The following is a 24807-nucleotide window of genomic DNA, read 5'->3' on the forward strand; positions in this document are numbered from 1 at the left end:
TCCTGCCTCTGTCTCCAGAGTCACCAGGACCACAGGCGTGCACCACCGTGCCCAGCTGTGTATTTTTAAACTCTGAGGTCCACTTTGAAATACAGGGTTCTAGGCTTCCTTCAGAGTCCCTCTTCACCTGCCCCTCGACTGCCTTCATCTGTGTCCCCAAGCTTCCCCTACCCCTGAGGGCCTGGTGCCTCCCTGGGTGGGGTCAGGAGCTTCCCCAGTGGGTGGGGCTCTGTATAGTGCTTTCCACAGGCGTGGAGCTCCTAGAGGTGAGAACCTAGCTCTGGACAAGGTGGACCCTTGCCCTGGGTGCAGACCAAGAGGAAAAGCGGGGCTGTCATGCTGCTGTAGCCCCTAGTAGATCTTGTATCTCTGGTGTTGATGGTGACTACTGTGAAGAAAGAGGTCGTGCTGGCCACGGTGATACATAGTGGCTGTTGATAAGGAGATACTGATGGATGCTGAAATGGTTATGATGATAGTGATGGTGGTAATGAAAGTGACATGGGTAGTGGTGTTGATCAGAGGGATACTGGGGATGATGATGTTGGGATGGTGGTGGTGTTGACGGTGGTGATAGTGATGGTGGTGATAGGATTCTGGTAGTGATGATGATGATGATGGTAGGATGCTGCTGATGGTGGTGATAATGATGATGGTGATAATGACAATAATGGTAGTGATGATGGTGATGATAATGATCCTAGTTGGGTGGTGGTGGTGGTGATGGTGATGATCATGGTGTGATGGTGATGGTGGTGGTAATGAAAGTGATGATGGTGATGTTGATTATTGTGATACTGGTGATGGTGATGGTGGTTGTAGTGATGATGGTGATGATCATGGTGGTGATGGTGATGGTGATGGTGGTGATAATGACAGTGATGGTGATGATGGTCACAGTGGGGTGTTGGTGGTGACGATCATGGTGGCAGTGATGGCTGTGCCTTTCTAACTTCGGGAAAGGTTGAGGAGACTAGGGCATGGACAGGAGCTCAGCTCCAGGTCTTGAGAACACTTCTCTCTCACACGCATTTGAGGTGTGCAGTCTTCCTAAGCCTCAGTTTCCCCATCTGTAAGATGGAGATAACAGCATCTCGTACTGTATAAAGGCCTTTGGAAGTGTTGTGGGATGATGGTCGTAACTCACGGGACCGTGTTCGGTTTTGATGCCGTGACTGAACTGCACGAGGAGAAGGACGCGGCGTTTTACGGACGGTCTGTGGTGCTGGCAGTGTTCCTCGTGTTTCATGTTGGTATTCGGATGTCTCATCTGCACTGATTTTTTCCTAGGTTAGATTTTAAAACTAATTTCTTCTAATTTTTTTTTTTTTAATATTTAAAGCACAAAAGGTGCCCTAAGAGCTCTCCACTAGCTGCCCGTTGGCCACATGTTTGGGGACAGGCCTGCCTGCTGGTGCAGAGGGGGTTCCTCCCCAGTCCCCGGTCTCCAGGAGGGAGGCCCCTGCCTCGAGGGTGCTCACCCTGCGGCCTCAGCCCGTCTGCCCCTTCCCAAGCCTGCGGCTGGACTGCCCTGAGGTGGCCCCTTGGCCTGCGGTTCACTGCCGGAGGTGAGAGGGGCCCACCTCTGCCGCCCCCTTCAGGTTGTTAAGGAGGTCTCTGCCCAGGGCTGCCTGTGCGCACCTTGGCCCTGGTCGGACCTCGTTCTGTCACCATTCAGCCACCTCCGTCTCCCCGTCCAGGGGGACGCCTTCCCCTCCTGGCTTCTCCTCCAGCCCCAGGTGCCTCCTGCCTGGCACAGCTGCTCTGTATTACGCCCTCGCCCTCAGGAGCTGCTTAAAAAGAAGCATTGATCTCCAGGTAAAAGTCACGATTAGTTTTAAATGCCCTCCTTAAACCTTGTTACAAATAATTGCCAGAAACGTACAAAGTCTGAAATTAATTAAAATCGACGTCTTTGTTGGGTGTGGGTGAGCGTCCCATTTCTTAGTTTTGTGTGGGAACCATGTGGCTGTGGCTTGGGCAGAAGAGGCCCGTGGGATGCCAGGCCGGAGCTTGCTGGCCCCACGGGGAGCGGGAGGAAACGGCGTGGAGTCAGACGGCCGGCGTCCTCCCCTTCCTCATCTGTGAAGTGGGTTCGGCAGGACCAGCCTTGCGGGGCGGCCGACTGTGGTGGTGACCAGGTGTGTCCACCCTGTGCTGACTCTCAGCCTCGCTCCGCCCTCCCTGCCGTGAGGTGAACAGAAGCTGAGGGAGGAGATGGCCGTGTGCTGGAGCGTCTCCTTGGGGCTCAGAGTGGAGAGGTGACAGGGTCCGCCCCGGCCTGGAGAAGCAGGTGTTATGGCTTGGATGTGAGGTGGCCCCCAGAAGCTCACGTGTGAGACGGTGCGTGAGGGCTCAGAGGAGAAGTGATTGGGCTGGCAGGGTCTTAACCTGTGAGTCAACCCCCTGATGGGGGTTACCAGGTGGGAGCTGAAGTGGGGTGTGGCTGGAGGGGATGGGCACTGGGGCAGGGCTTTGGGGGCATGTTTGCACCCGGCCAGTGGAGCCTCTCTGCTTCCTGATCATCTTGTGAGCTGCTTCCCTCCGACACACTCTTCTGCCATGATGTCCTGCCCCACCTAGAGCCCCGAGGAACGGAGCCGCTGTGTGTGGACTGAGACTCTGAAACCCTGAGCCCCCAAATAAACTTTTCTCCTCTATAATTGTTCTGATGGGGGTTTTAGTCACAGAAGCGAAAAAGCCGACACCAGGCGAGAGTCTCGGCCACCCGACTGCCAGCCCCGTGCCGCGTCACCCACCAGGCTGCCTCCCGAGGCTGGTGCTGGGAATTGGCCATGGCCAAGACACGGGGAGCTGCCGAGGGCCATGGCTGGGAGTCCTGTGGCCCCTGGGACAGCACAAGCCAGTCCTTGGCAGGGGGCGGGGGTCAGGGTGAGCCAGTCCTCGATCACTATAGTAACCTGCACTCCTGGTGACCGTGGTCAGATTCCATTTCAGAATTCGCAGAATGGTCACTCCAGGTGTCCTTGAGCAGAGCACCCTGGATAATGCTGTCACCTGTCACATTTCTTCACTGGTCCTTGTGTGGCCATTGTTTGGGGCCACGGAGGTGCCCTCCCTCCCTCCGTCCTGAAGGAGTGTGGCTGTGAGCCAGAGCAGTCAGGGAGGAGTCCTCGGTCCGGCTCTGTACCAGGCAGGTGCTCGGCCGTCGCTTGGCATCTCTGAGTCTTGGTTTCCTTATCTGGAAATGAGAGTGATGTCGTGTAATACCTGGGCTGTTTGCTCACTGAGCTGGGGCCTCCTGTCACCTGCCTTGTACCAGCCCGTCCATGGGGTTCCAGGAGAACAGGCTGCTCTCGGAACGCTCAGAGCTGGGCCAGAAGCAGACCCTGCTCCCAGCTTGGTGAGTGAGAGGAGCTCAGAGGCCTGAGGGGTCTGGAGGAGAATCACCAGCCCCCAGGGCCTGCTTGGAGAAGGCCCCCAGGGCTGCAGGGACAGAGCTGCCCAGGAAATGCATTAAGGGAAGCGCAGCTCCGAGGAGCAGCCCCTGGCCTTGGTCCCCTCGGCCTCCAGGTGGCCCTCTGCTCCCCCGTCGCCCTCTCCAGCCTGACGGGAAGTTTTGGACAGTCAAGGCTGGTTCCTCCTCAAGTTCCTTCTGTGCCTTGGGTCCCAGAGACCAGTGGCCACCCCCTCCCCCACGCCGTGTGTCGCAGACCCGGCTGCAGAGGGAACAAAGCTTGGGAGTTATTTATTTCTCGTTTTGCAGAAATGTTTATTTGGAGGCAGCGCAAGGTGGAATGGTTTGATTTGATTAGCAAGTCTAAATGTATTAGCAGCAAGACAGAAACGATATTACAATTAGTGGTAATTAGCTGTGCTGATGACTCCGGGCCGGCGGGCGACAGATGCTCTTCCTGGTCCCGTTCGGCTGGGAGGTGCCTTATCCTTGCGAAGGGGCTGGGTTCCCTGGGGGCCGCCGGCCAGTTGTTGTCAAGTCTGAGCAAAGCTAATGAGTCTCTTTAAAGAGACTCGTGTGCGCAGCACCCACTGTGTAAAGTGACTCTGTGGTGTCGGCCGGGCCAGACCTTCCAGGCCGCCCTGCTTAGCACTGTTGGTGACAGTGGCAGTGCCCCTCACTCCCTGCGCCCAGCTGTGGTGGGGAAGTCCTCCATCACCTTAGTCGGAGATGCGGCAGGTGCCCGGGACCCACCAGGTGCGACGCTCACTGAGGAGGTGCCCGGAGCCAAGCAGCCACCCCCTCACACGATGGCTTCCTCAGCAGAGTTGTCAGTGGTGCACACAGGGACGAGGATGCGCCCAGGTCACTTCTGTCCCCTGTTAGTTCCAGCCTTCTGATGGGCCAAGGTGCCGACATCTCTGGAGAGGAGCCTGGTCTGGTGGTGGGAATGTTCTGGAACCAGGCAGAGGTGGTGGGTGCGCAATAGTGTGTGTGTGAGTACCACTGGGGGTGTGGCTTGGAAAGGTCACTTTACCTGGGGCAAACTTTACCTCAACTGAAAGAAGGCGCTGAGAGAGATTTTAGAAGCTCACCATGGTCACCTGGCGTGTCCCAGAGTGACCATGTGGAGCCGATGCTCCTCCGAGCTGTGCTTCCCTTAAGCACTTTTCCTGAGCAGCTCTGCCCCTGGGCCGTGGGGGTCCTTCTCCAAGCAGCCCCTGGGGGCTGGCAGCTTCTCCTCCAGCTTCTCCTCCATCCTCGGGTGGATTTCTGAGCGCACAGAGCCCGGGTAGGGGGCGTTGGAAGGCCAGGTCTGCTGCTGAGAAGGGCAGCTGGAGGGCCGAGGCCTGTGGCACGTTCCTGGGGCCCTGGGCACTCCCAGGCAAGCGTGAGGGAGGCCGGAGGGGGAAGTGGGCACAGAGTTGGCCAAGGCCTTTCTGCCTCTGGGTGCCCTCTAGGGGCAGCAGGAAGGGGCCAGTGTGAGCCTCTTGGGGCCAGGAGGAGGCTCCAGCCTGCCAATCCCCAGGGCGACTTTCTGACCCCCTTGTGCCCTCTCAGGCACACACGGCTGACCACAGGGGCCTCTGGCACATTGTTGACCTCCTTCCCACCCCCACGTGAGCCTGGGTGTGCCAGCCGTCCACCCCTGAGGAGCCACGAGTGGCCCTGGATAGCAGTGCTCCCCTGTGCCCCCCACCCCTAGTCACCCGAGTTGTCCCAGACTGCCAGGGGGATCTTCTGGGCTTCAGATCTGGGCTGGGCCAGTGCAGACCCTGTGGGCGCAGCCGGGACCAGGTGTGCTCTGCCCCCAGGTGTCTGGAGCTGCCCAAGGCCCTGGTTGGAGGCTAGAGGAGAGGTTTTCAGAAACCCAAGTGCATTCCTGAGCCAGCGGCTGCTGTTGGGCTTGGGGCTGTGAGCCTGAAGGTGTGCTTACCTGCCTTCCCCCTGGGCGGCGGGCAGGCCTCTCCCGGGATCTCCAGGTGCAGGGGCTGCTTGCAGAGCCCACAGGACTGGCCCAGCCCGTCCCCAGTGGATGTCTTTGGTCCCTTGGAGTGAAGGTGGCCCAGAGCCTATGAAAGGAGCCAGGAGACCAGACAGGACTTCCCAGAACAGGAAGAGAGATGCCAGGGATGCCATGGGGACCCCAGTGGGATGCCTCTTGCCCCCCTGGATCACTCTACTGCAGTGCAGGGCTGGCCCGCGTAGAGTGGCAGTAGTGGGACCCTGGAGAGCCTGTAGGTGGCCCCAGAGACCCCTTCTGGTGCCTGCCAAGAGAAGTTCTTCCACCAGTGGACAGGTCCACATCTTCTGGGCAGCCCAGGGAGACAGCAAGCAGAAGCAGCGTAAGCCCTGCTGCCCACTGACCTCGTGGTGCTGAACCACACGTCCACCACTGAGTCTGTATGTGAATGGCCAGCGAACAGGTGGCCAAGTCCAAAAAAACGTTGCAGAAGAATACTTCATGATTCTGCTTATGAAAGTTCAAAAACATACAAAACAGAGTGTCCTTTTAATAATCCACACATGGAACCAGCGTAGTGGTGCACACCTGTAATCCCAGCGGCTCCGGAGGCTGAGGCAGGAGGATCAAGGGTTCAAAGCCAGCCTCAGCAATGGTGAGGTGCTAAGCAACTCAGTGAGACCCTGTCTCTAAATAAAATTCAAAATAGGGCTGGGGACGTGGCTCAGTGGTTGAGTGCCCCTGAGTTCAATCCCTGGTGTACACACACACACACACAATACACAAAATACACACGTGGAAAACTGCAAAGAAAAGTAGGGGATCCTGAGCACAAAGGCGGAGGTGAGCTTCGGAGGGCGGGGACTGAGGGCTGACGTTGCTGCCCTTCCTCGGGGTGTGGGCACTCTGTAAGCACCACACGTTTATGACTTCTGGCCTCTCTTCGTTGTGCACTCAAACATGCCCACGGTTCTTTAGTTCACCTGCAGTCTGGCCTCTGCCTGGGATGGTGAGGGTCTGGGCCTGGGGACAGGCAGCCAGTCTGGTACCTCCTGCTTCCCGGGGAAGAAGCCACCCAATTTCCACCTCGGGACAGAGTGGTCTAAAGTCATGAAACCAGCTGTGTTAATTGTGAAACCTGAGTTGTAATTTTCCCTTTTTCCCCCTCGGGTGACACAATGGCCACAATTTAAATTTCATTTTTAACCAAAACTTAAAAGTGACGGCAAACCGATTAGCGCCCTCTCCCGGGTGAGGCGGGAGTGGAGCTGCCGGGAGGAGCCAGAACCCTGGCTGGCCTCGTGGTTCAGCACCACGGACAGCGCCCCAGCCGCCGGAGGTCCAATCAGCCTGGGGAAGGAGAGGCTGGAGCCCCTTCCCTCCTAGGGTGAGGCGGTGGGGAAGCTGCAGGGCGCCCAGCAGGAGCTCAGAGCTCACAGGTGGTCGGAAGCCTTCCTGCTTTCAGAGGGAAGGGCTGAAGGAGGGTTGGACCCGGGGTGAGGGGCCAGGGTGGGAAGATGCCCCACCAGGACCAGAGGGGAGACCAAGGCTGGCATTACCCTGGGTTCGTCTCAGGGCGAGGCTGCTGGAGGAGCTGGGCCCTTGGCCCTCAGTCTCTCGGGGAACAGTGGCCTGGGTGCACGAGGTGTGGGTGGGGACTTCTGCAGGTGGAGGACCGCTGTCTAGGGGAGCTGGCCAGGAAGGCCGAGATGGCAGGAACAGCTGTTCCATGCAGGAACAGCCGTCTGTCGACGCACCTTTTGTTGTGATTCACCTTCTCAGTGGTCGGGCCCTGAGAAGCGGTATGTGGTGGAACCTTTCAATACCACGTCCCACCATTCGCTGAAGCATCCACAGCTCCATTCGCTGTGCTGGCCTGGTTGGATCTAAATCCTGCTCCTGCTGGCCTCTCGATTCCAGCTGTGTGCCCAGCATGGCAGGAGGATGCCATCCATGTCTCTGTGCTGATTCCTGGTGATTTGCACAGGGCACCCATCAGGCCACATCTGAGCGTGCCAGTCAGGGATGACCAGCCGTGAGCCCAGTACCTCTGTCAACATTACAGTGTGACTCAGTGTGTGGCGTGGGACCTGCGGCCTGGTGGCACACGTGGGCATGTTGGTGAAGCATGTCACACTGGAGCACGGGTGACCCCAGACTCAGGTGTCCCCTTTGTGTCCAAAATCATTGCCCTGGTTGTTTCTGCTGATCCTGTGTCTTCCCTGCTCCTCTTCCGGCTCGTCCCTGCTGTCCCGGAAGGCCGTGTGGCCCACCTCCTCTGAGCATTCGCAGACTTTGGAGCTAGCCTGGGTCTTCCACAACTGGTGGTGCCACTTGTGGGAGCAGGGCCACACCGCCCCTCCCGTGGTGCCTCTGAGCCCCCTGCTGGGGCCTTGTGGGAGCTGGACACTGTAGCTGCCCCCTCTGTTGTCCCGGCTTCCTGCCCAGCAGGGAGGAATTTCCCTCCCATCTCCACCTTGAGAACCTCCTGGGGAACCTCGGAGTGGCCTTGGGAGATCCTCGCTGGAGTCTGCGCTTCCGTGGAGGGAGGCCTGGGTTCCCCCACCTGCTCATGGCACCAGGCGCTTCTGCTCTCAGGAGCCACGCTTCTCTGCCTGCCTGTCCCCTCCCTCCCCAGGCTGGGGTTTGTCCCCTACTTTCGTTTTCTGCTGGATCTAAGAAGGTCACTGGTGGTCACTTTTTTCTCATTTTGGGGATGGGAGTGGCATCTACTGACCCGGAAGTGGCTCTGAGTGTGCCAAACGGACTTGACCTGTCCCCTGTGCCTCTTTGAGGCCTGGGGTGGGGATAGCATGTAGACCAGCAGCGCTGGTCCTCCATCTGCCATCTGGGGCTGGTTCCTGAGGACCTCCAGAGGTGCAGACCCCTGGGGAGTGTGGTTAGTAGAGGGGCATCACGTGTACACTTGGCGCTCACAAATAGCTGAGGGCCTTGGCCCAGACTGGAGCTTGTCCCAGTGAAGTCACCAGATGGGGTCGGCCAGCTCCTCCCTCTCGCTGCTTTTGCTGTGCCTCTCCTCCTTTGGCTCCCTGGTGTCAGACCCGCCTTCTCATTGGCTCCCTGGGAGATCCGCCTTCTCATTGGCTCCTTGGGAGACCCGCCTTCTCATTGGCTCCCTGGGAGACCTGCCTTTCCTTTGGCCCCTGGAAGACCCTCTTCTCATTGGCCTCCTGGGAAACCTGCCTTCTCATTGGCCCCCTTAGGAAATCCACCTTCTCATTGGCCCCTTTAGGAAACCCACCTCATTGACCCCTCCCCATGGGGAGGAGGCTGAGGGGTCCTCCAAGCGCAGGCAGGGTCAGGGCCAGAGCTGGGGTGTGGAGGCCGCCCTCTGCCCCTGGAGCTGGTGCCCTTGGCGTGAGGGTTCTTGGGCATTACGGGAAGTCAGCGGTTGGAGTCAGGCGGGTTACTGTGCCTACGAGGTTAATATTAAAAGTGCCGCGTGTTGGTCGTTCTCTGGGGCGGAGAGGGAAGCACCAGGCAGAGGCTCAGGCTGGGGCTCTTTCCTGGACCCGTGGCGTTTGTCTTTGCTAGCGTCCCCTGGCTGTGCTCCGCGCTGGGCTGACCTGGGCGCATGCTACCCCGTCCTGTTCGGATTTGCAGGGGTTAGAACGAGGTCTTTGCTGGTGTGACCTGCCTTGCTGCGCACAGCGCCTTCCCGTCTGTTTTCTCCTTTCCCTGGAGCAGGGCTTTCTGCTGGGGATATGGACAGTGACGAGGACAATGGCATGGGCAACTGGATTGCACTACCTTGGGGTGCTCAGACCCTCTAGCAAAGACTCCTCAGCCGCTGCGCTGAAACTGTTGGCGCTGGAGCAGTGGGCGTCTGTGAGCGTCGGTGCACCCTCAGCACCCTGTGCGTCCCATCCCGAGGCACAGCTCAGTGAGGTACGGCTCAGCGGCACATGACTCCCGGCCCCCCTGCCGGTCCGGCATGACAGGGTCTCTCCTATGGCAGATGCCAGGAGGGCAGTCTCACAGCTGGCAGGGCATCCTGGTGGAGGAGCTGAGGCCCCCATTCTGTTGGGACCTGGGCTGCCCTGATCCCCAGAGGCTGCTGGGCCGCTCGGATGCCTTCCTGGCTTTATCATCGGTGTCGTGGTGCTTGGAAGGACAACCCTGGATGTGCAAGGAGAAGCTGGGGCTCTCGAGGACGAAATGCACCAAGAGACCAGGGCTGGGTCACCTGGCTGCGTGCCAGTAGGGGCTGTCCCCTCCCTGCCCTCCCACACTTTCTGTGAGGAACCTGAGGGTGTTTGGCATCCACACCTGTGTACATCCAACTCCAAGTGTCCCCTGACCCCTGTGAGGGACACTGTGGCACACTGACCCAGTTTGTATTTGTCAGGATTCTCTAGAGACCTGCCAGTAGGGTGCAAGTGCGTGTTTATTCTAAGGAGTCGGCTCAGGTGATTGTGGGTTTGACCTCTCCCTGGACCTGCAGTCAGCATGCTGGAGAGCCTGGGGAGGCCCTGGTGTAACCTCCAGTCCCCGAGGAGCCTGGAGACCCAAGAAGGGCCAGTTCATTTGGGTCAAAGGCAGGAGATCTGTGTCCCAGCCCAGCCGCCAGTCAACAGGAGCCCCGCTGCTCTGCCTTTTGCTCTCTTCAGTCCTCCAATTGGCTGGACGAGGCTGGCCCATGTGGGAGGGCCCAACCTTACCCAGAAGCACCCTCACAGACACACCCAGGCACCGCTTGACCAGGAGTCAGGGCCCCCAAATAACCATCTCAGAGTTTAAGGGAACATGGGTGGTGATGGGTTAATACAGGCCTGACAGGGAGGGGTGAAGAGGGGCTTGGGCAGGAGTGGGGTGGGCTTGGGCAGCAGTGGGGTGGCCTTGGCCTTGACGGGTGTGTGGGGGGTGTGCCCAGTGCCATCACCATCCAGGACTTTCTCTGCTTAAGACAGAGTAAAGAAGGACCCTGGTTCTGATGTTGTCTTTTAAGGCCAGCCTCTGCCCCAAGCTGGGTGGCTGGTGAGGGTAGGGGTCTGCAGGGCCAGCACAACAGGAAATGACCACACAGCGGAGAGCAGATGTGGGAAGGGCCCTGGGTTGGGGGAGGGCTGGGAGTGCTTTCTTTTTTTCCGGGGCATGTTTGCTGAGCGTCTCCTGTGGCAGGCCTTGTGCTGGGCACGGACTCCACAGGTTGGAGTCGGTTTCGGAGGAGGGAGGGTGGCAGGTGTAAAGAAGCATGGGATGCCCAGGGCCCATGGAAGAGGCCTCGAGACGCTCGTCACCCCTCAGCATCCCCAGGAGGTGCCCCTGGCCCTGTGTGTGCCCCTTCCCTTTGCTCCCGTAGGCCGCACCCCTGCACCTCCCTGAACACCTGCCCCTGTCCTCCTCTGTCTTTACTGTCCTCTCTCCCAGCGTCTCTGCCTCCTGCCACCAGCTCCCTTTTCAGTTCTCAGCTGTTCCCTGGGGACTTTCTGGTCTCCCTTCCCTTTGGGTAGCACAACTTCCCTGCATGGCTGCTTCCCCTGAGCCCGTCATATCCTGAGCCCTGGAGCCACTTCCCTGGGTGCCTCCCATCACAGGCTTCTCCTCCCCAGAAGAGCCAAAGTGACTGGCCTCTGAGTCAGTGCCAGGGCAGCAGGTGCTGAAAATGACCCCTCCTCCCAGGGCAGGGGGTGCCGAGATCGATCCTTCCTCTCAGGGCTGGGGCGCTGGTGGGGAGGTCTTGTTCGCCTGGTCCACAGTGGGGACAGATGGCGGGAGTGGAGCACCGGGCAGGGGCGTGAGAAGCTGTGTTGGGACAGTCATCGTTTTGCAGAGCACATTGGTTGTCCTGGGCCACCAGCACGCCTGGACCCTCTGGAAGGCCTGTGCACCTTTCCTGAAGCAGGAGGAGGTGGTCAGCTTGGGAGGATGTTGAAGGGCCCTCAAGGACACAAGGAGGACTCCTGGACACAGATCCAGGTCCTAGAGCAGGAGAAGGCTGCAGGAAGCAAGAGCACTTCAGAATCCCCAGTCCCCAGGAAGGAGGTCCGCCTGGGAGAGGGACAGCCAAGAGCCAGCAGGGGCTGCGGGGCTACGTCATAGCAGCTGGGTTGGAAGGTAAGGTGGAGGTGGGTAAGGAGCTCAGTGGAGGGGCCCAGGGAGAAAGTGGAGAAAATGGGAAGGTCTCCGTCCGTAAGGTTCATGTCAAATGAGAACTGACGAGGAACAGTATCTAAGAAACGCCCCATGTCCCCAGAACTTGAAGGACCCACATTTCCTAATCAAGAAAGTTGGCACTCAAGTGCTTTACCGTGAGATTCCAGAACGCTGGGTCCCTGAAGAGCCTCGCACTCCGGGAAAAGGGATGCCCTGGACTGTGAGGGGCCTGGAGAGCAGGAGCTGCCTCTGCAGCCCCCCAGCCACCACCCAGGTGACGATCCGGGATCCTGCTGTGGACAGGCGAGCCCAGCACATGAGACAATTTGTTGCCTTTCTCACAAGGTGCTGGCCAGGTGCTCCACCAAAATACAGTGGACCCTAAAAAACAGGGGCTCCAAGTCCCGGAGAGGGGCCGTAGCCTGGGGTGCAGCCTGTGTACGCTGGCCTGGGGGCACGGAAGCAGCAGGTTCCAGCGTTCTCTCAGGGGGTGTAGGAAGAATTAGCAGGAGGAACCCCCCAGCCAGGCCAGGAAACTTGAGGCCAGAGAGCAGCTGTGTGGGAAGGGAAGCGGCTGTTGGTTCGCATGTGCACTCTATAAACCCAAATCAAACGTGGTTTTGAATCTCCCTCTGTGGCTGCAGGGAGCTGTCGTGCCGGCCCTTTAAACAGCTGTGGGAACTTGGTTTTGTCCCTTCCTAAGGTTATGCATGGAAAGAATCAGGAAAATCCTTTTTCCAAAAGAGCTGGTCCTGGTGGAGTCCGCGCTTTGGTGCCTGCCCCGGCTGGCCGCTGTTGTGCCTTGGGCTCCCAGTTTGGAGACCATCCCGGCGGCTGCAGGAAGGCTGTGGGAGGTGGACCTTGCTCGGAGGCAGCAGTGTGGAGGGACATGAGGAATTCGGACTTGGCGGGGCTGGTCAGAGGTAGTGGTGGCCGAGGGGTCACATGGCCAGCAGCCACTTGGTACAGCTCCTGCCACCAGAAGACGGGCTGAAGCACACTGGTGGTGACAGCCAGCGCTTCCCCCCGAGCTGGTGTGAGTGGCCGGCTCTTGATTATCCCAAGTCCACTGGGAGCTTGTGAGAGGCGTCCCTCGGAGAACCCCTTCCCGGCTCCCGTGACCATGGGCAGGGAGGTCAGAGGCTGAGGAGGCCACCTCTAGACAGAACCAGCCCTTGGCTCTTTCTAATCTCCGGTTTCCAAAGTGGATTCCAAAAGAGGAAGGCAGGGCCTTGGGCAACCTGGCAGGCTGTCCTGGGGGACCTTCCAGTGGCCTGGAGGTCAAGTTCGCCTTGGTCCTGGGTCCTCTCTGGGCAGCGTGTGGTCCTGTGACATCTCCACCCGCCCACTCTCCTGGGCATGGCCAGTCTTCCTGCCGTGTGATAAGTCCCAGCATTTCTGTCATTAAACCATACCGTCACGAGGGCTACGTGGCCACCTGCACTGAGTAAATTAAATATTGACGATTTCATCGACGGTTAGATTTAATTTGGGGCCGTCTTGCTGGGGCGTAATGGGCAGGAGATGATTTGCTGTTCAATTCTGGCTGTCATCCTGTTAAGTGTTGAGTAATGAGGAAAAGATACACTTGTCAGGGCAAGAGTGTCCTGGCGCCCGACCCTGGGCCAGGCCTCCGCCCCATAAATTGGGAGCCCAAGGCCTTGGGGCCAGTTTCCCAGCAGCCCTCCCTGCTGTTCTAGCAGCGTCTCCCAGGCAGATCCACCCCCACCCGGGACCCCGGCTTGGTTTCCCTGGGTGGGGCTGCGTGTGGGACCATCCATGGGACATGCCGGAACAGCCGCGTCCTGCTCCCTCTCCTGGGTCGTGAGCTGGGATGCTGGAGCCCTTGGTGGTGGGCCCTGCGAGGTGGCGCCCTGCAGGCCAGCCAGGGGTGAGAGGTGCTGACTCTGCTGACTGGGGCTGTGGGGGCCGGGGTGCGGGCCCGGGGAGGGGGAGGGCCGGGTTTTGTGCTGGCACGTGGAGCTGTTCCTTTGGCCAGAGGAGCGGGTCGCGCCCTGTGGCCAGGAGGAGGCAGCAGGGGTTGCCTGGTGATGGAGCCGCCTGGGGTTCCCCAGGACATTCCTCTGAGGATGGGCCCAGGCAGCGGGTTCGTCCCTGGTGGCGCCTACTCCGTGGGCTGGTGCTCCACAGGCACCGTGTGTGCCCAGGTCCCCGAGGTCCTCCGTCTTCCTCAGCCCTCAGGGGCTCGCGCACATCAGAGAAGCGAGGACCCTCTGCCAAGCCCCGGGGTGCCAGTGAGGCCAGAGTGCGTTTCAGTTACCTGATGGCCAGTACGGAGTCCAGCGCTGCCGGTGCCCCCCAGAGACCCTCGTGCTGGTCCCCGTTCCAGCCCTGGGCCCCTCCTGGAGATGGTGCCTTATCCCCAGGCCCCGGTTGACACAAGCAGGAATGTCAACTCCATTCCAGCTCAGCCGCCTTGCAGGGCTGCCCAGGGTGGGGGTCCTCCCGGGCCCCTCCAGCCCCCCCCCCGTGGGGCCTGCCTTTCCTGGTGGTAGGAGCTGTCGCTCTGGCCTATTTTAATGTATATTTTTTCCTGAGATATAATTTACATACATTGAAATTCACAGATCTTAATTGTACCGTTGATGAGTTTGACAGTTGTGTACACCCAAGTAACTTACACCCAATCGAGACTGAACATTCCTGTCACCTCTGAAAACCCACACCTGCACCCCCATCAGTCCTTTAAAGAAGTGAAAAGAGTCGGTGAGGTGAGTCTTGATATTTGGTGTGTCCCCACCTGTCCACAGAATCGTCATTTCAACTGTAATTAGCGTTTTAAGATCAATGAGATACTGTCTTTAATTCATGTGCGTCTTGCGCTTGGGGTGGGCCTGGCTTCCTTTAGCCACTTTCCAGGCTCACCGGCCAGTGACAGGAGGTGCCCCCAGCTGGGTGCCATGCATATTGGAAGCTCCAGGGAAAGGACTTGGGGATCCCAGGCCAGGGGCTTCCAGTGCAGGGGCCGCAGGCCGGGAGGGCATTTGTGGCAGGCCAGGGACGGGCCAGCCCAGGCGGGGGCCTCCACAGTGGTCTGCTGTCAGGCTGGCTGCTGGCAGCTCCCCAGTTCTGTCCCTGGCACCGTGTGGCCCTCGGGGCTGCACGGGGTCAGCGCAGAGCAGAGCCACAGCCCTGTTTCCTGGCTCGTAGGGGGGGTGCTGCCTCTTCACCCCAGGAATGGAGACTGCGTCGGTTCTTGGGACTCTGCAGAGGTGCCCCCACTCTGCTCACCCCACCCGGAGTGTTCCCCCTCTTCTGGTACAGTTGCCTCAAAGTCTAAAGCTCATCATCAACTTTCCAGCCAGAAGTGTGGTCCTACCAAGAATGTCCCCCGGAGGGGACAGTGTTTTGTGAGCCAGGGCAGCAGCCCGGGCTCTGGGCACACATGGGGCTGAGCATGGTCATGGGCTGGGCCAGGGTCCAGCTCCGAGCTGGCAGCCCGAAGCCTGGCGTCCTTCCCCAGGGGGCAGAGACGGGCAGGGCCACCCCATCTGGGCTGCAACCTTGCTTTCCCGTCTCACTGATTCTTCTCCACCACGGGAAGCTGGCGTCCGTGTGCCCATTTCTTAGACGAGGAGACTGAGGCTAGGAAGGCTCCATGGCTTCATCAGAGTCACGGCCACTGAAGGCCAGGCTGCCCATTGTGGTGACTGTCACTTCCTTGTGGCCTTCATAGGAAAAACAGTGAGGACATGATTTGCCCCAACAGCCCTCCCAGCAGAGGTTCCAGGCCTCCAGCCCCTGAGCGGTCCCTGGGCTGGCCCTGCAGGTTGGGACGCTGGCCAGCAGTTGTGCCAGTTGTGGTCTGTGGACAGGAATGAGGCACCTCCTTCTGTGGGCAGGACTGGGCAGGAGGGTCCTGCCGGGCCCAGGGCCCCCGAGCCAGTTCCCCTCCAGAGACGCGTTTTCCAGCAGAGGTGAGGTGGACACAGCCGTTTTAGCTGCTCTTGTGGGCACCCTCGGCCACAGACCCTTGTGACTTCAGAGATGGCCACTTCTGTGTGGAAGTTTCCAGAACACCCCGCCCACCCCTGTGGCTGCCAGGACCCTGTGGCTGTGTTTCTGCTCCCCCTCGGGGTCACAGCCTGCTCCTTGGTCCATGCGCCACTTAGAGTGTGTTTCCTACTAAAGAGCATAAAATGACATCCTGTCGAGTTAATCAAGCCCCTTCGCGACTCTGGGGGCGTTGGAGGGGCTTCCAGGGTCCACAGAGCCCGACTCGCGTTTTTGGCACCTTCTGATGCAGAGCAGCCTGTCAGGGTGTCTGCAGTGCATTAATTAGGCCCCTGCCTAGGCTGGCCGGGCTCCTCGGGGTCCCAGGGGCCGCGGGGCAGGAGCCGCCTGGGCCAGGCCTCTGGAGTCCCTGCCCCGCAGCCCTGGCACTCAGCCCCCGGGGTCTCGGCCATAGAAATGACTCCCTCTTGACGACAGCATCCGAGGTCCCCATGCCGTCATGGTCCCCATGCCGGTCCCCGACTGCCCACTTGGGACGATCTGGGCTAGCTGGAAGGTCAGTGCAGACCCCTGCTCCAGGAGGCCTGCAGCTCCTGGCCTCCACAGAGCCGCCTCTCTCTTCTCTTTTTCTTTTTGGTACTGGGCATCGAACCCAGGGCTGCTCCGCTCTGAGCTGTCTCCCCAGTCTCTTGTTTATTTTGAGATGGGGTCTCACTAAATTGCCAAGGCTGTGATCCTCCTGCCTCAGCCTCCTGAGTCCGTGGGATTCCAGATGCGCACCACCTGACCCAGCCTCTCTGCTGCCTTCTGTGCTTGTGGTTTAACTCTAAAATGTGCAGAGGGCACTGTTGTAAACCCGTCTCTCCCCCCAAGCCACCTGGATGTTTGTCAGCTGCTTCTGATCATCTTTTTGAAGGGCTGGAACATTCCAGAAGCAGAAGGTGTCTTTTGTACTTTGGCTCTGCCCCACACCAGGCACAGTCCTGCGGTGCTGACCACGGGGGTGGTGCAGGCCTGGTGGGGGGCAGTCACTTGAGTTCAGGTTCAGGGTGCGCTTTTGTCTGTGGAGGGGCTCAGGCCTCAGGCAGGGATCCATCTAATGGCTCTGGCCATTGCTGAGGGCAGTTTTTGTTTTCTTTTGTTGGTGCTGGGGTTGAACCCGCCGGCACTGAACTACGAAGCCACCTCCTCGGTGCTTTTTTATTTTTTTATTTTGAGACAGGGTCTTGCCAAGTTGATTAGGGCCTTGCTAAGTTGCTGAGGCTGGCTTTGAACTTGCCATCCTCCTTCCTCAGCCTCCTGAACGCTGGGATTACAGGCGTGGCCACCAGGCCTGGCACTAAGGGAGCTCTTAACACAGCCTCTGGGCCCGGTGCCTCCCACCCTACCAGTGGGGCCCTGCTTTGGAGTTGAGCTCGGAGGGACTGAGCAGAGGCAGCTCTGTGGCCTGTCCACGGCTGGCCCGTGCCGTGGCTGTGTCCTGCCTGGCTGTGAACCGTGGCTGGAGGAGGCAGGCAGCCAGCTAGTCGGGCTGACAGGCATTTCCCTGGGCCGTCAGGACTCCATCCGCCCCGGACGGCCCTGCATGGACAAGCTGGGTCGGCGGGAGCTTGCGGCCGTAGGAGTGGGCACGCTGACCGACCAGGGTGCAGAGGCCAGGCCCAGCCACCTTGCGCCAGCACAGCAGTGCAGGGCACGGGCTTCTTCGTTCCTGACGGTGATAAAGGCCGCGTTGGGTTTCATCTGTGAATAATAAACTGGTTTCACATGGCTGTCAGCGTGGTGCTTATGTTGTATTAATATTTATCAGTGGTTATTGACGCGCGGCTGGCTTGTTATCTCTGCCCACATCGCGGCAGTTCTGTAAAGATGCAAGGAAAATTGCAACCCAGAAGCAGTCAGCGCCCTTGCGCACACCACCCGCGGGCAGCGGGGGCCACTTCCCCTGGGGCTGCTTCCTCACTTCCCTTACCTGCCCGGGTGACGGCAGTGCCCCAGGGGTTGGGAGCCAGAGCCCTGGCCCTGTGAGCTCAGCAGGCACCCTGATGCAGAAGCAAGAACTTGGGGGCTGTGTCCCTGTGTCCTGGGAGCCCCACCCAGTGAGTGCCCTGCGGCCAAGGTGCCTTGGCTAGACCCCAGTGTCCTCTGCCTATTGCCACCTTCCAGGCCAGGTTAGTTGTGGTCAGTGGAATATTCTGGAATATGGGGTGCTCAGGATCAAGGTTCCTTTCCTCTTCCTACAAGGAAGTCGGGCTGCAGGGAATTGTCCCCAAGTGCAGAAAGCTCTGGAGAAGGGTATCCCAGGTGGGGCTCCAGCCTGTGTCCCCTGCCTGACCATGACCACCTGCAGGGTGGTGGCTGGCAGCCTCCTTGGGCAGCGAGGGTCTGGTGACCATGTTTGTTAATGGAAAGTGTCCTCTTCCCCTGCCCATAGCTGCCTGAGCATCTGCGGAGCCTGGGGGAGCCAGGCCCCTCGTCAGATGGCCGCGTCAGGAGCCCCCGCTCTGCAGGGGAGTGGACAGCGCCATGGAGGGCCCTGAGTCTTGGGATGAGGGACAGGGTCGGAGAGGCAGCACCCACCTGGAGTCGGGCTGGGGTGGGAGCAGCCAGCAGAGCCAGCAGCCACCGCAAGTGGTATCTGCTGGTGACAGCAGGGGACTCACCGTGGCGTCCAGAGCTCTGGAAAGCCCACCAGGCAGGGCGTGGGGGAGCCCCAGGAGGGCCATTAGGGCAGGGGAGGCGGAGCATGGCCTCCCTGGAACAGCCGGAGGGGCAGGGTGGCAGTGGGTCTGCTGCTGGCCCCTGGGAGAGGAGGGTTGCCTGGGCTGCAGGGCCGGTGACCAGGACAGTAGTGGCCACGGCATGAGGCCGAAACCTGCAGCCCGTCGTGGAGATGCATGTGGGAAGGCACAACCGGAGAGGAAGGTCGCATGTCGTCGGCTTCTCGTGGCTGTCAGGTCACACCTGCGATGTCCTCTAAGAGGGAAGGTCTGTGTCGCTCCCGGTTCTAGAGGCTCCGTCCGGGATGACTCTGGGGCCCTGGTGGGTGCTGGGTGGCAGTGAAGGGGGGCGCACCAGAGCCAGCCGCTCACGGAGCGAGCCGGTGGGCGAAAGCAAGGGGCAAGGAGAGGAGACTGGGGTCCCACAATCCCTTGTTCCCCAGGGAGGCAGAAACCTTCAGCAGGCCCTCTCTGGAGGTCCCAGCACCACCTCCCGGTAGCACCACCCGGGGGACAGTCTTTCACATGTGGACCTTGGGGGCCACCTGCATGGGCTGACCCAGGGCTGTGCCGTCCGTCTTTGTGTGTGCCCTGATCGGGCCCCAGGTGGACCTTCCCCACTGCCCCACTCTCCTTGTGGCCTTGCCACACTGCCCCGTTCCAGCCTGGGAACCTCCCTGTCCCTTAACCCAAGACTCAGGGTGCTCTGTGGCACTGTCCTGGCTCTGGATGCCACCCCTTGAATCCTCGTGTGCCTGCAGGTGGCACTGAGAAGCCCCATGCGGTCTCACCTGGTTCCCGTGGAGTCAGAGTCTGCGCCCCCTCGTTCCCGCCACAGCTTCTGGCCGAGCCCCCGGGCACCGGAAACATTCACCGACGTTTCCAAGCCACCTGCAGCTTCTGCAGGCCACAGTCTGCTCTGACACCTGCCCTGTCCTGCCTGTCCCCACCTGCCTGGGCTTACCCACATGACTCGGCTAATGCAGGACAAATGGGAAATTGTCTGACCTTTATGGGCCTCTTTTTCATATTGAAATGCTGGAGCAGTAGAGGCCGTCACGGGAGCTCATTCATCTTGACAGACGGACAGCCGTAACTGACCTGGGCTGGCGGGACAGCCTGTGAGGTGGGCACCTGCCGAGGGGGTGAGCTCCAGCGCTGGGCAGGCCGCCCTGCCAGGTCAGCGTCTTTGCTGGTTCCGAGGACGTGAAAGAGCGCGTTGGGGTGGCCTTGGAGCAGAGAGCGGGCAGAGGGCGCCCAGAAGCCACTTCAGCGTGGAGAGGGAAGCGGCCGGGAGCGTGGTTGGGGTGCTCGGGAAGGGGGCCCGCCGACTGGGCCAGGTGGAGGGACCCTGCCCGGCAGCCCTGTTTGTCACAGATTCCTCCCAGAACCACAGGGACCAGGTGGTGGGACTCGGTCCTCAAGTCTCGGTGCTCGGGGCCCCGGGCCTGGCGGGTTTCCCAAGGACCTGGCTCCGGGGACCTGGAGCTTCCTGAAGAGCTGCAGGGCACCACACCCTGGGCCGGGGTTCGGATTCAGCAGTGGGCTGCTGGACACCAGGCGCTTCCTTGGTTGCAGGGTCCATGGGTGCGTTGGCGGTCCGGGCGGCACTGTGGGCTCTGGGGACCTGCGGGTGTGTGGCACTGCCCCGTGGCAGGCTGTTTCTCCCCTGGGAACCCATGTCGACGCAGGTCCAAGCCCTCCCTGCCTGCTGTCCCCCTCCTGCTTCCTGCCCCTTCCCCTCCCTGAGTGAAAACCCCCAAGGTGGATGGACAGGACCCTCCAGTGTCCCAAATCTGCAGTCTCTAGTCCTGACCAGACGCGAAGGCTCAGAGCCGTGGACACCGGCACTCGCAGGCCACACGGGTGCAGAGGCGGGAAGGCCCCAGGGGAGCAGAACCAGAGGCAGGGCGACCGTCACCCACACAGCACAGGAGCCCGGTGGGCAGAGCGGCGGAGCACACGGAGAGCCCGCAGAAGGCCGGCACGCCTGGCCTCGACCCTGGTGGGCTGGACGGAAGGAGGCCCAGCTCCTGCCTGCTGTCTGGCTCCAGGGAGGTCTCCTGGCCTGGCCCTGTGGGATCCCTGCTCTCGGGCCTGCTCCTGGGGAGGCCCCTCCAGGAAAGCACCGGCGTGAGGAGCCGAGTGGGCTCTGCAGGACATGCTGGGGCAGCGGCCTCCCCCGGCCTGCCGTTCCCAGGCGGGTAGTTCCCCTGGAAGCTCCTCAGTCAGGTGTCCCCTCCTGCCTGCCCCCCACCCCCTGGGGCTGTGTCAGCAGGCAGGCCAGGGCCGGCAGGCAGGGCCTGTGCACACATGGCCTTGTGGAAGAGGGGGACTCAGTGGGGACAGTGTCCCACGCCCCACCTCTTCTAAGCGAGAGCGTGGGCAGGGCTGAGGTGACCGAGCTGCTCTCCTGCCTGCACCTCCCGCCAGGAACCTAAGCCGCCCCGCCGGAGACGCCCCTCCGCGGCCGGCCGTTTGGGGTGTTCTCTGAGTCGCACACTGAGCTCCCCTCCCTGGTGCGTTTCCGGTCAGTGTCGAGGGCTTGGAGTCACAGGCAGGTGGCCAGCTGGCAGGACATGAGCCTCTAGGGATCCAGGCTCTGGATCTGTCCAGCAGGCAGGGGCGGGCAGCACCCATCCTCCTCTGGAGAAGGGACTCTGCAGCCGAGACCCTCTGCTCTGTCCCTGGGCATTCGTGATGTTCCTCCTGGGCGTGCCGAGATCCTGGTGGAAGGACGTGGACGCATTTCTCACAGCTTTGTGGAGGCGTGATCCTCACCGTGGGTCATGACAGTTGGTGCTGGGGTTTGGGTCTTGAATCCCCCCAGAGCCCGTGGATCACAGGCCTGGTCCCAGCCTGTGGTGCCACTGGGAGGTGGGGCCCAGTGGAGGGGAGAGCCTTGAAGAGGATCCTGGGACCCCCAACACCTCTCACCTCGTTTCCCAGGTGCCCGAGTTGAACTGCCCTCCCCTGCTGCCCCCGGCTGAGTGACCATGGACTGAAGCCTCTGAAACTGGGATCCAAAATAAACCCTTCGTCCCATGCAGGTGGTCACCCCAGGTGTTTTGTCACGGCAGCTGAGAGCTGGCTGACACGGAGCGAGCCTGGAAGCTGGGCATAGTGACCTGTGGGCCATGTGCATGGTGGCACGCGTGGACATGCCCTTCACGCCAGAAGCCCCCTCCTGCTCTTGGGCTCCGTCCCTCCCCCAGCCTCCTGCTGTCCTCCACAGACCTTTGAACTGTTTTCTGTCACTTTGGACTGTATTTTTCAGAATTTTGGGTGAATGACATCATACCGTATCTCCCTTTGGGGGATCAACCAACCTCCCTCCCTCCTCCCTCTCTCTCCCTCCTTCCCTCCCTCCCTCCCTCCCTTCCTTGTTTTTCGTTCCTTTTTCTCCAGTGCTGAGGTGGGGCCCGGGCCCGGGGGACGTGCCAGGCCAGCTCTCCTCCGTGGGGCTGCACCCTGGCCCTGGAGCCCGGCATGATTCTGTGATTCACCGTGATGCTCCGGTCACTGCCGAGCGCTCTCCACCCTGGGGACAAGCATGGTCTGTCCTCAGTGCGCCTGCCGGGGCTCAGGCGTAGCAAACACAGCTGCTTCAGACCCTCCTTCACAGGTCTCCGTGTGGACAGGTGCGGAGAGCAGAGCAGGCTGTGAAGCAGCTCAAGAGCCCGTCCACACAGGGGACCTTGCTTTTATTGAGCTGTGCTAGTTCTTCCCCTTCTCCCCTGTGAATCTGGGTTTGATTGGCACCTTGATTGACAGCTATATTGGATCAATTTCCTTCCTCTCCCTGCAAAATGCACAGGAGGAGCACCCTGCAGTACTGATTCATTAACTAGCAACGAGTCGACCTGAGGGTCACCTGCCACCATCAGGACATGCCCTTTAGGGGCTAGGGTCCCCCTTAAGGTCACCTGGTTTCTTCCCTGTAACTGCAAGATGGTCCTGTTCCCTCACAGAGGGGGCTTCGAGTGGCATTGGGTGGGGCCCTAGCCCTCCCTGATGCCCTAGCCCTGCTAGGAATGGAGGGACCGAGCCTTGGGACATGCCATGTCCATTCAGGCTGCTGTCCAGGGACTGCGCGGCGAATGTCTGTTGTGGACTTACTCCGGTTCCAAAGCCCAGAATGTGAGCTCAAGGTACCAGCTCCTCAGGTTCCTTTGCGAGCTCTTCCTGGCTTGCAGACCGACACCTTGGTGTGTCCTGGGTGGAAGAGACGAGGAGGCGGAGAGAGCAGTCCTGTCCCTGCGGAGGCACCTGAGCTGATCGCCCAGAGGCCCTGGCTCCCTGGCCTCACACGGGGACTCGGGTCCCCACAGGAGCCGGGGCAGATGTTCAGCCCATAGCACTGGGCGTCCAACTGTGAGAAACTGCTGGACGGTCTGCAAGGTGACGGGGAGGCATGCGTGGCCCAGGGGTGGACGTGAGCGCCGTTGCCCTGTGCCTCACCAGCACTCCGCTTGGTCGGACTCTTCTTTCAGCCGTGTGAACAGGCGTGCGCGGTGGCCTCGTGATGGGTGATTAAATCATGAAAGGAAAGCGCATTTCCCTGGTAACGATGCTCGGTGTCCTTTCATCTACTGATTTCCCACCAGGGCGTCTTCCTCAGTGAAGTTCTGCTCAGGTCTTTGGCTCATCTGTTAAGCTTTGAGGGGTCTTGGGACATCCTGGTCCAGCGGGTGACTTGCCTGGTCAAGTGGGTGCTCCCCCGTGTGGGGCTTGAGTTTGCCGTACACTTTCCACCTTCGGGAGTTTTGAAGTTTGCTTTATTGTTTTTTCTGTGGACTCTGCTTCTGCCACTGTGTGTGAACCTCCGTGCCTCACCCAAGTCCCAAGGGCCCCTCTTGTGTTCCTTCTGGAAGTCTCTAGTTTTCGTCTTTACATTGGGGTCCCTGAACAGTTTTGAGTGGTTGTCAGACACCGTCTGGGGGTGAGTGGGTTCTTTTTTGTTTTCAGTGTGCTCTTTATTCTAACACTAATTGTCTTGGCCACCTTTTCAGAAAGTGAATTTGCGGGGTGTGGATGTGTCTGGGGGTCTCGTCTTGTCCACCTGAACGCCAGCTCCACCTGCAGTCCGTAGCTGCCTGGAGGTCTCAGCCAACAGCGTAGTCCTTCCCTTGGTGGTTTTCATTTGTTTCACAATTGTTTAAAATGATTCCGTAGGTGTTTTCAAGTCATCTCATTGATTTCTACCAAAAAAGGCCTGTTGAGATTCTGATTGGGGTTGTATTAGGTAGGCTGACCTGCTGGGGAGAGCTGACGCCTTAACGGTCACCTCTGGTCCATGGTCAGGGTGTATCTCTTCCTTTACTCGGGTCTTTGAATTCCCCTGCAGTACTTGGAAGATCTCTGTCCAGTGTCACCTGCTGTTGGCTGATCCACCCGCCCGGCCTTCCTCTCCGATTTGCCCCGGGGCGGTTCCTCTCCTGTCTGCCCACCCCGATGTCCACTCTGCTGCTGTTGCCATCCTGTGCCCTTGGCTGTGATGGGCGGGGAGGGGTGTCACAGCCCACCAGGTCGTCCCCTGCCATGGGCGGATGTGTACCTAGGGCTGGGGAACATGCCTGTGTTCCTGACCCTGGTTCAGAGCCTCCTGGGAAAAGACTGTCCTGTGGTGACCACAGCGCTGGCTGGACCTGGGGAGGGTGGGCTGGGATCACTGGGGAGGGGGTGGGCGTTCCAGGAGTGGTTCACAGATATACAGGGACGCTGGGAAATCCCGCAGGTGTCCCTGAGTGAAAGTGGCCAGCGTCTGGAAGGGAAGCGGCCGAGGCCGAGGGTGGTGTTTCCTGGGCTGGTCTTTTCCTTTCTCCATTTTCCAAAATTTCTTGAATGACGTTGGACAGCTTTTGTGATTATAAGGAAGAGCAGGTCCTGCTGCCGGAGCGTCCCTGGGCGGGTGGGCTGGGGGGCCGGGTGGGCCTGGCGGGCTCGCCCTGCGCTGCCCACGCCCTCTCTCTTGCAGGCTTTGGGAACCATCACTGCAGTGCCTGTCTCGGGTCCTCAGGTCAGCTCCCTGCAGAGGTTGGCGGGGCAGGGAGCGGCAGTGCTACCTCAGGTAAGCACCCCGGGGCCTGGCCTGCTGGCTGTCCCTCCCTCTGGTGGCCCCTCCTGCCTCCCCTGCCTGTTGGTTAAAGGACGCTTGGGACCAGGTCTTCACACTGTGGGGCCAGTTTTTCAGAGAAGTTAACGAGGTAATTTAGTGTCAGAGTTCAATAGAGGAAGCCAGGCCACACCAGGTGGCCTAGAGAATGTCCAGCTGTGCCGCCAACAGCGTTGGCTGCCTCGTGGCTCCTGTTCTGGGTCACAGTCAGAGGAGTTTGGGAAGCAGCATCAAACCCTGCCCCAGCGTGGCTGAGCACTTGCTGAATACACCACACCCACCAGGGGCCGTGGGCTGCAGAGGTGACCCCAGCCCCTGCCTGTCCTGGGCTCTCGTCCCCATGGCAACGTTCCCTGCGTGCCCACCTGTGCTGGTCCCTGGGGCCCTGCCCCCGAGAGGCTCAGGGTCTCAGGAGAACAGGCCCCTGGACCGGGGTGATCAACCTGGTGGGGAAGACGCACAGAGCTGGAGGCCCTGAGGTGGCCGGTGCCCACCAGGG

At 60.2% G+C, this 24807-nt stretch overlaps 1 protein-coding gene across 1 annotated transcript in view; it reads left to right on the forward strand.

The window, feature by feature from the left end:
* Phf21b (PHD finger protein 21B) overlaps nt 1–24807 on the forward strand; it is a 64327-nt gene that overhangs the window by 22072 nt on the left and 17448 nt on the right. The window contains exon 3 of the mRNA XM_077798693.1: nt 24171–24263. Within this exon, the coding sequence (XP_077654819.1) occupies nt 24171–24263 (93 nt within the window). The remainder of the gene's footprint in view (nt 1–24170; nt 24264–24807) is intronic.

Source organism: Urocitellus parryii, chromosome 5 (assembly GCF_045843805.1).
Source record: "Urocitellus parryii isolate mUroPar1 chromosome 5, mUroPar1.hap1, whole genome shotgun sequence".
In the NCBI taxonomy this organism is placed as follows: Eukaryota; Metazoa; Chordata; class Mammalia; order Rodentia; family Sciuridae; genus Urocitellus; species Urocitellus parryii.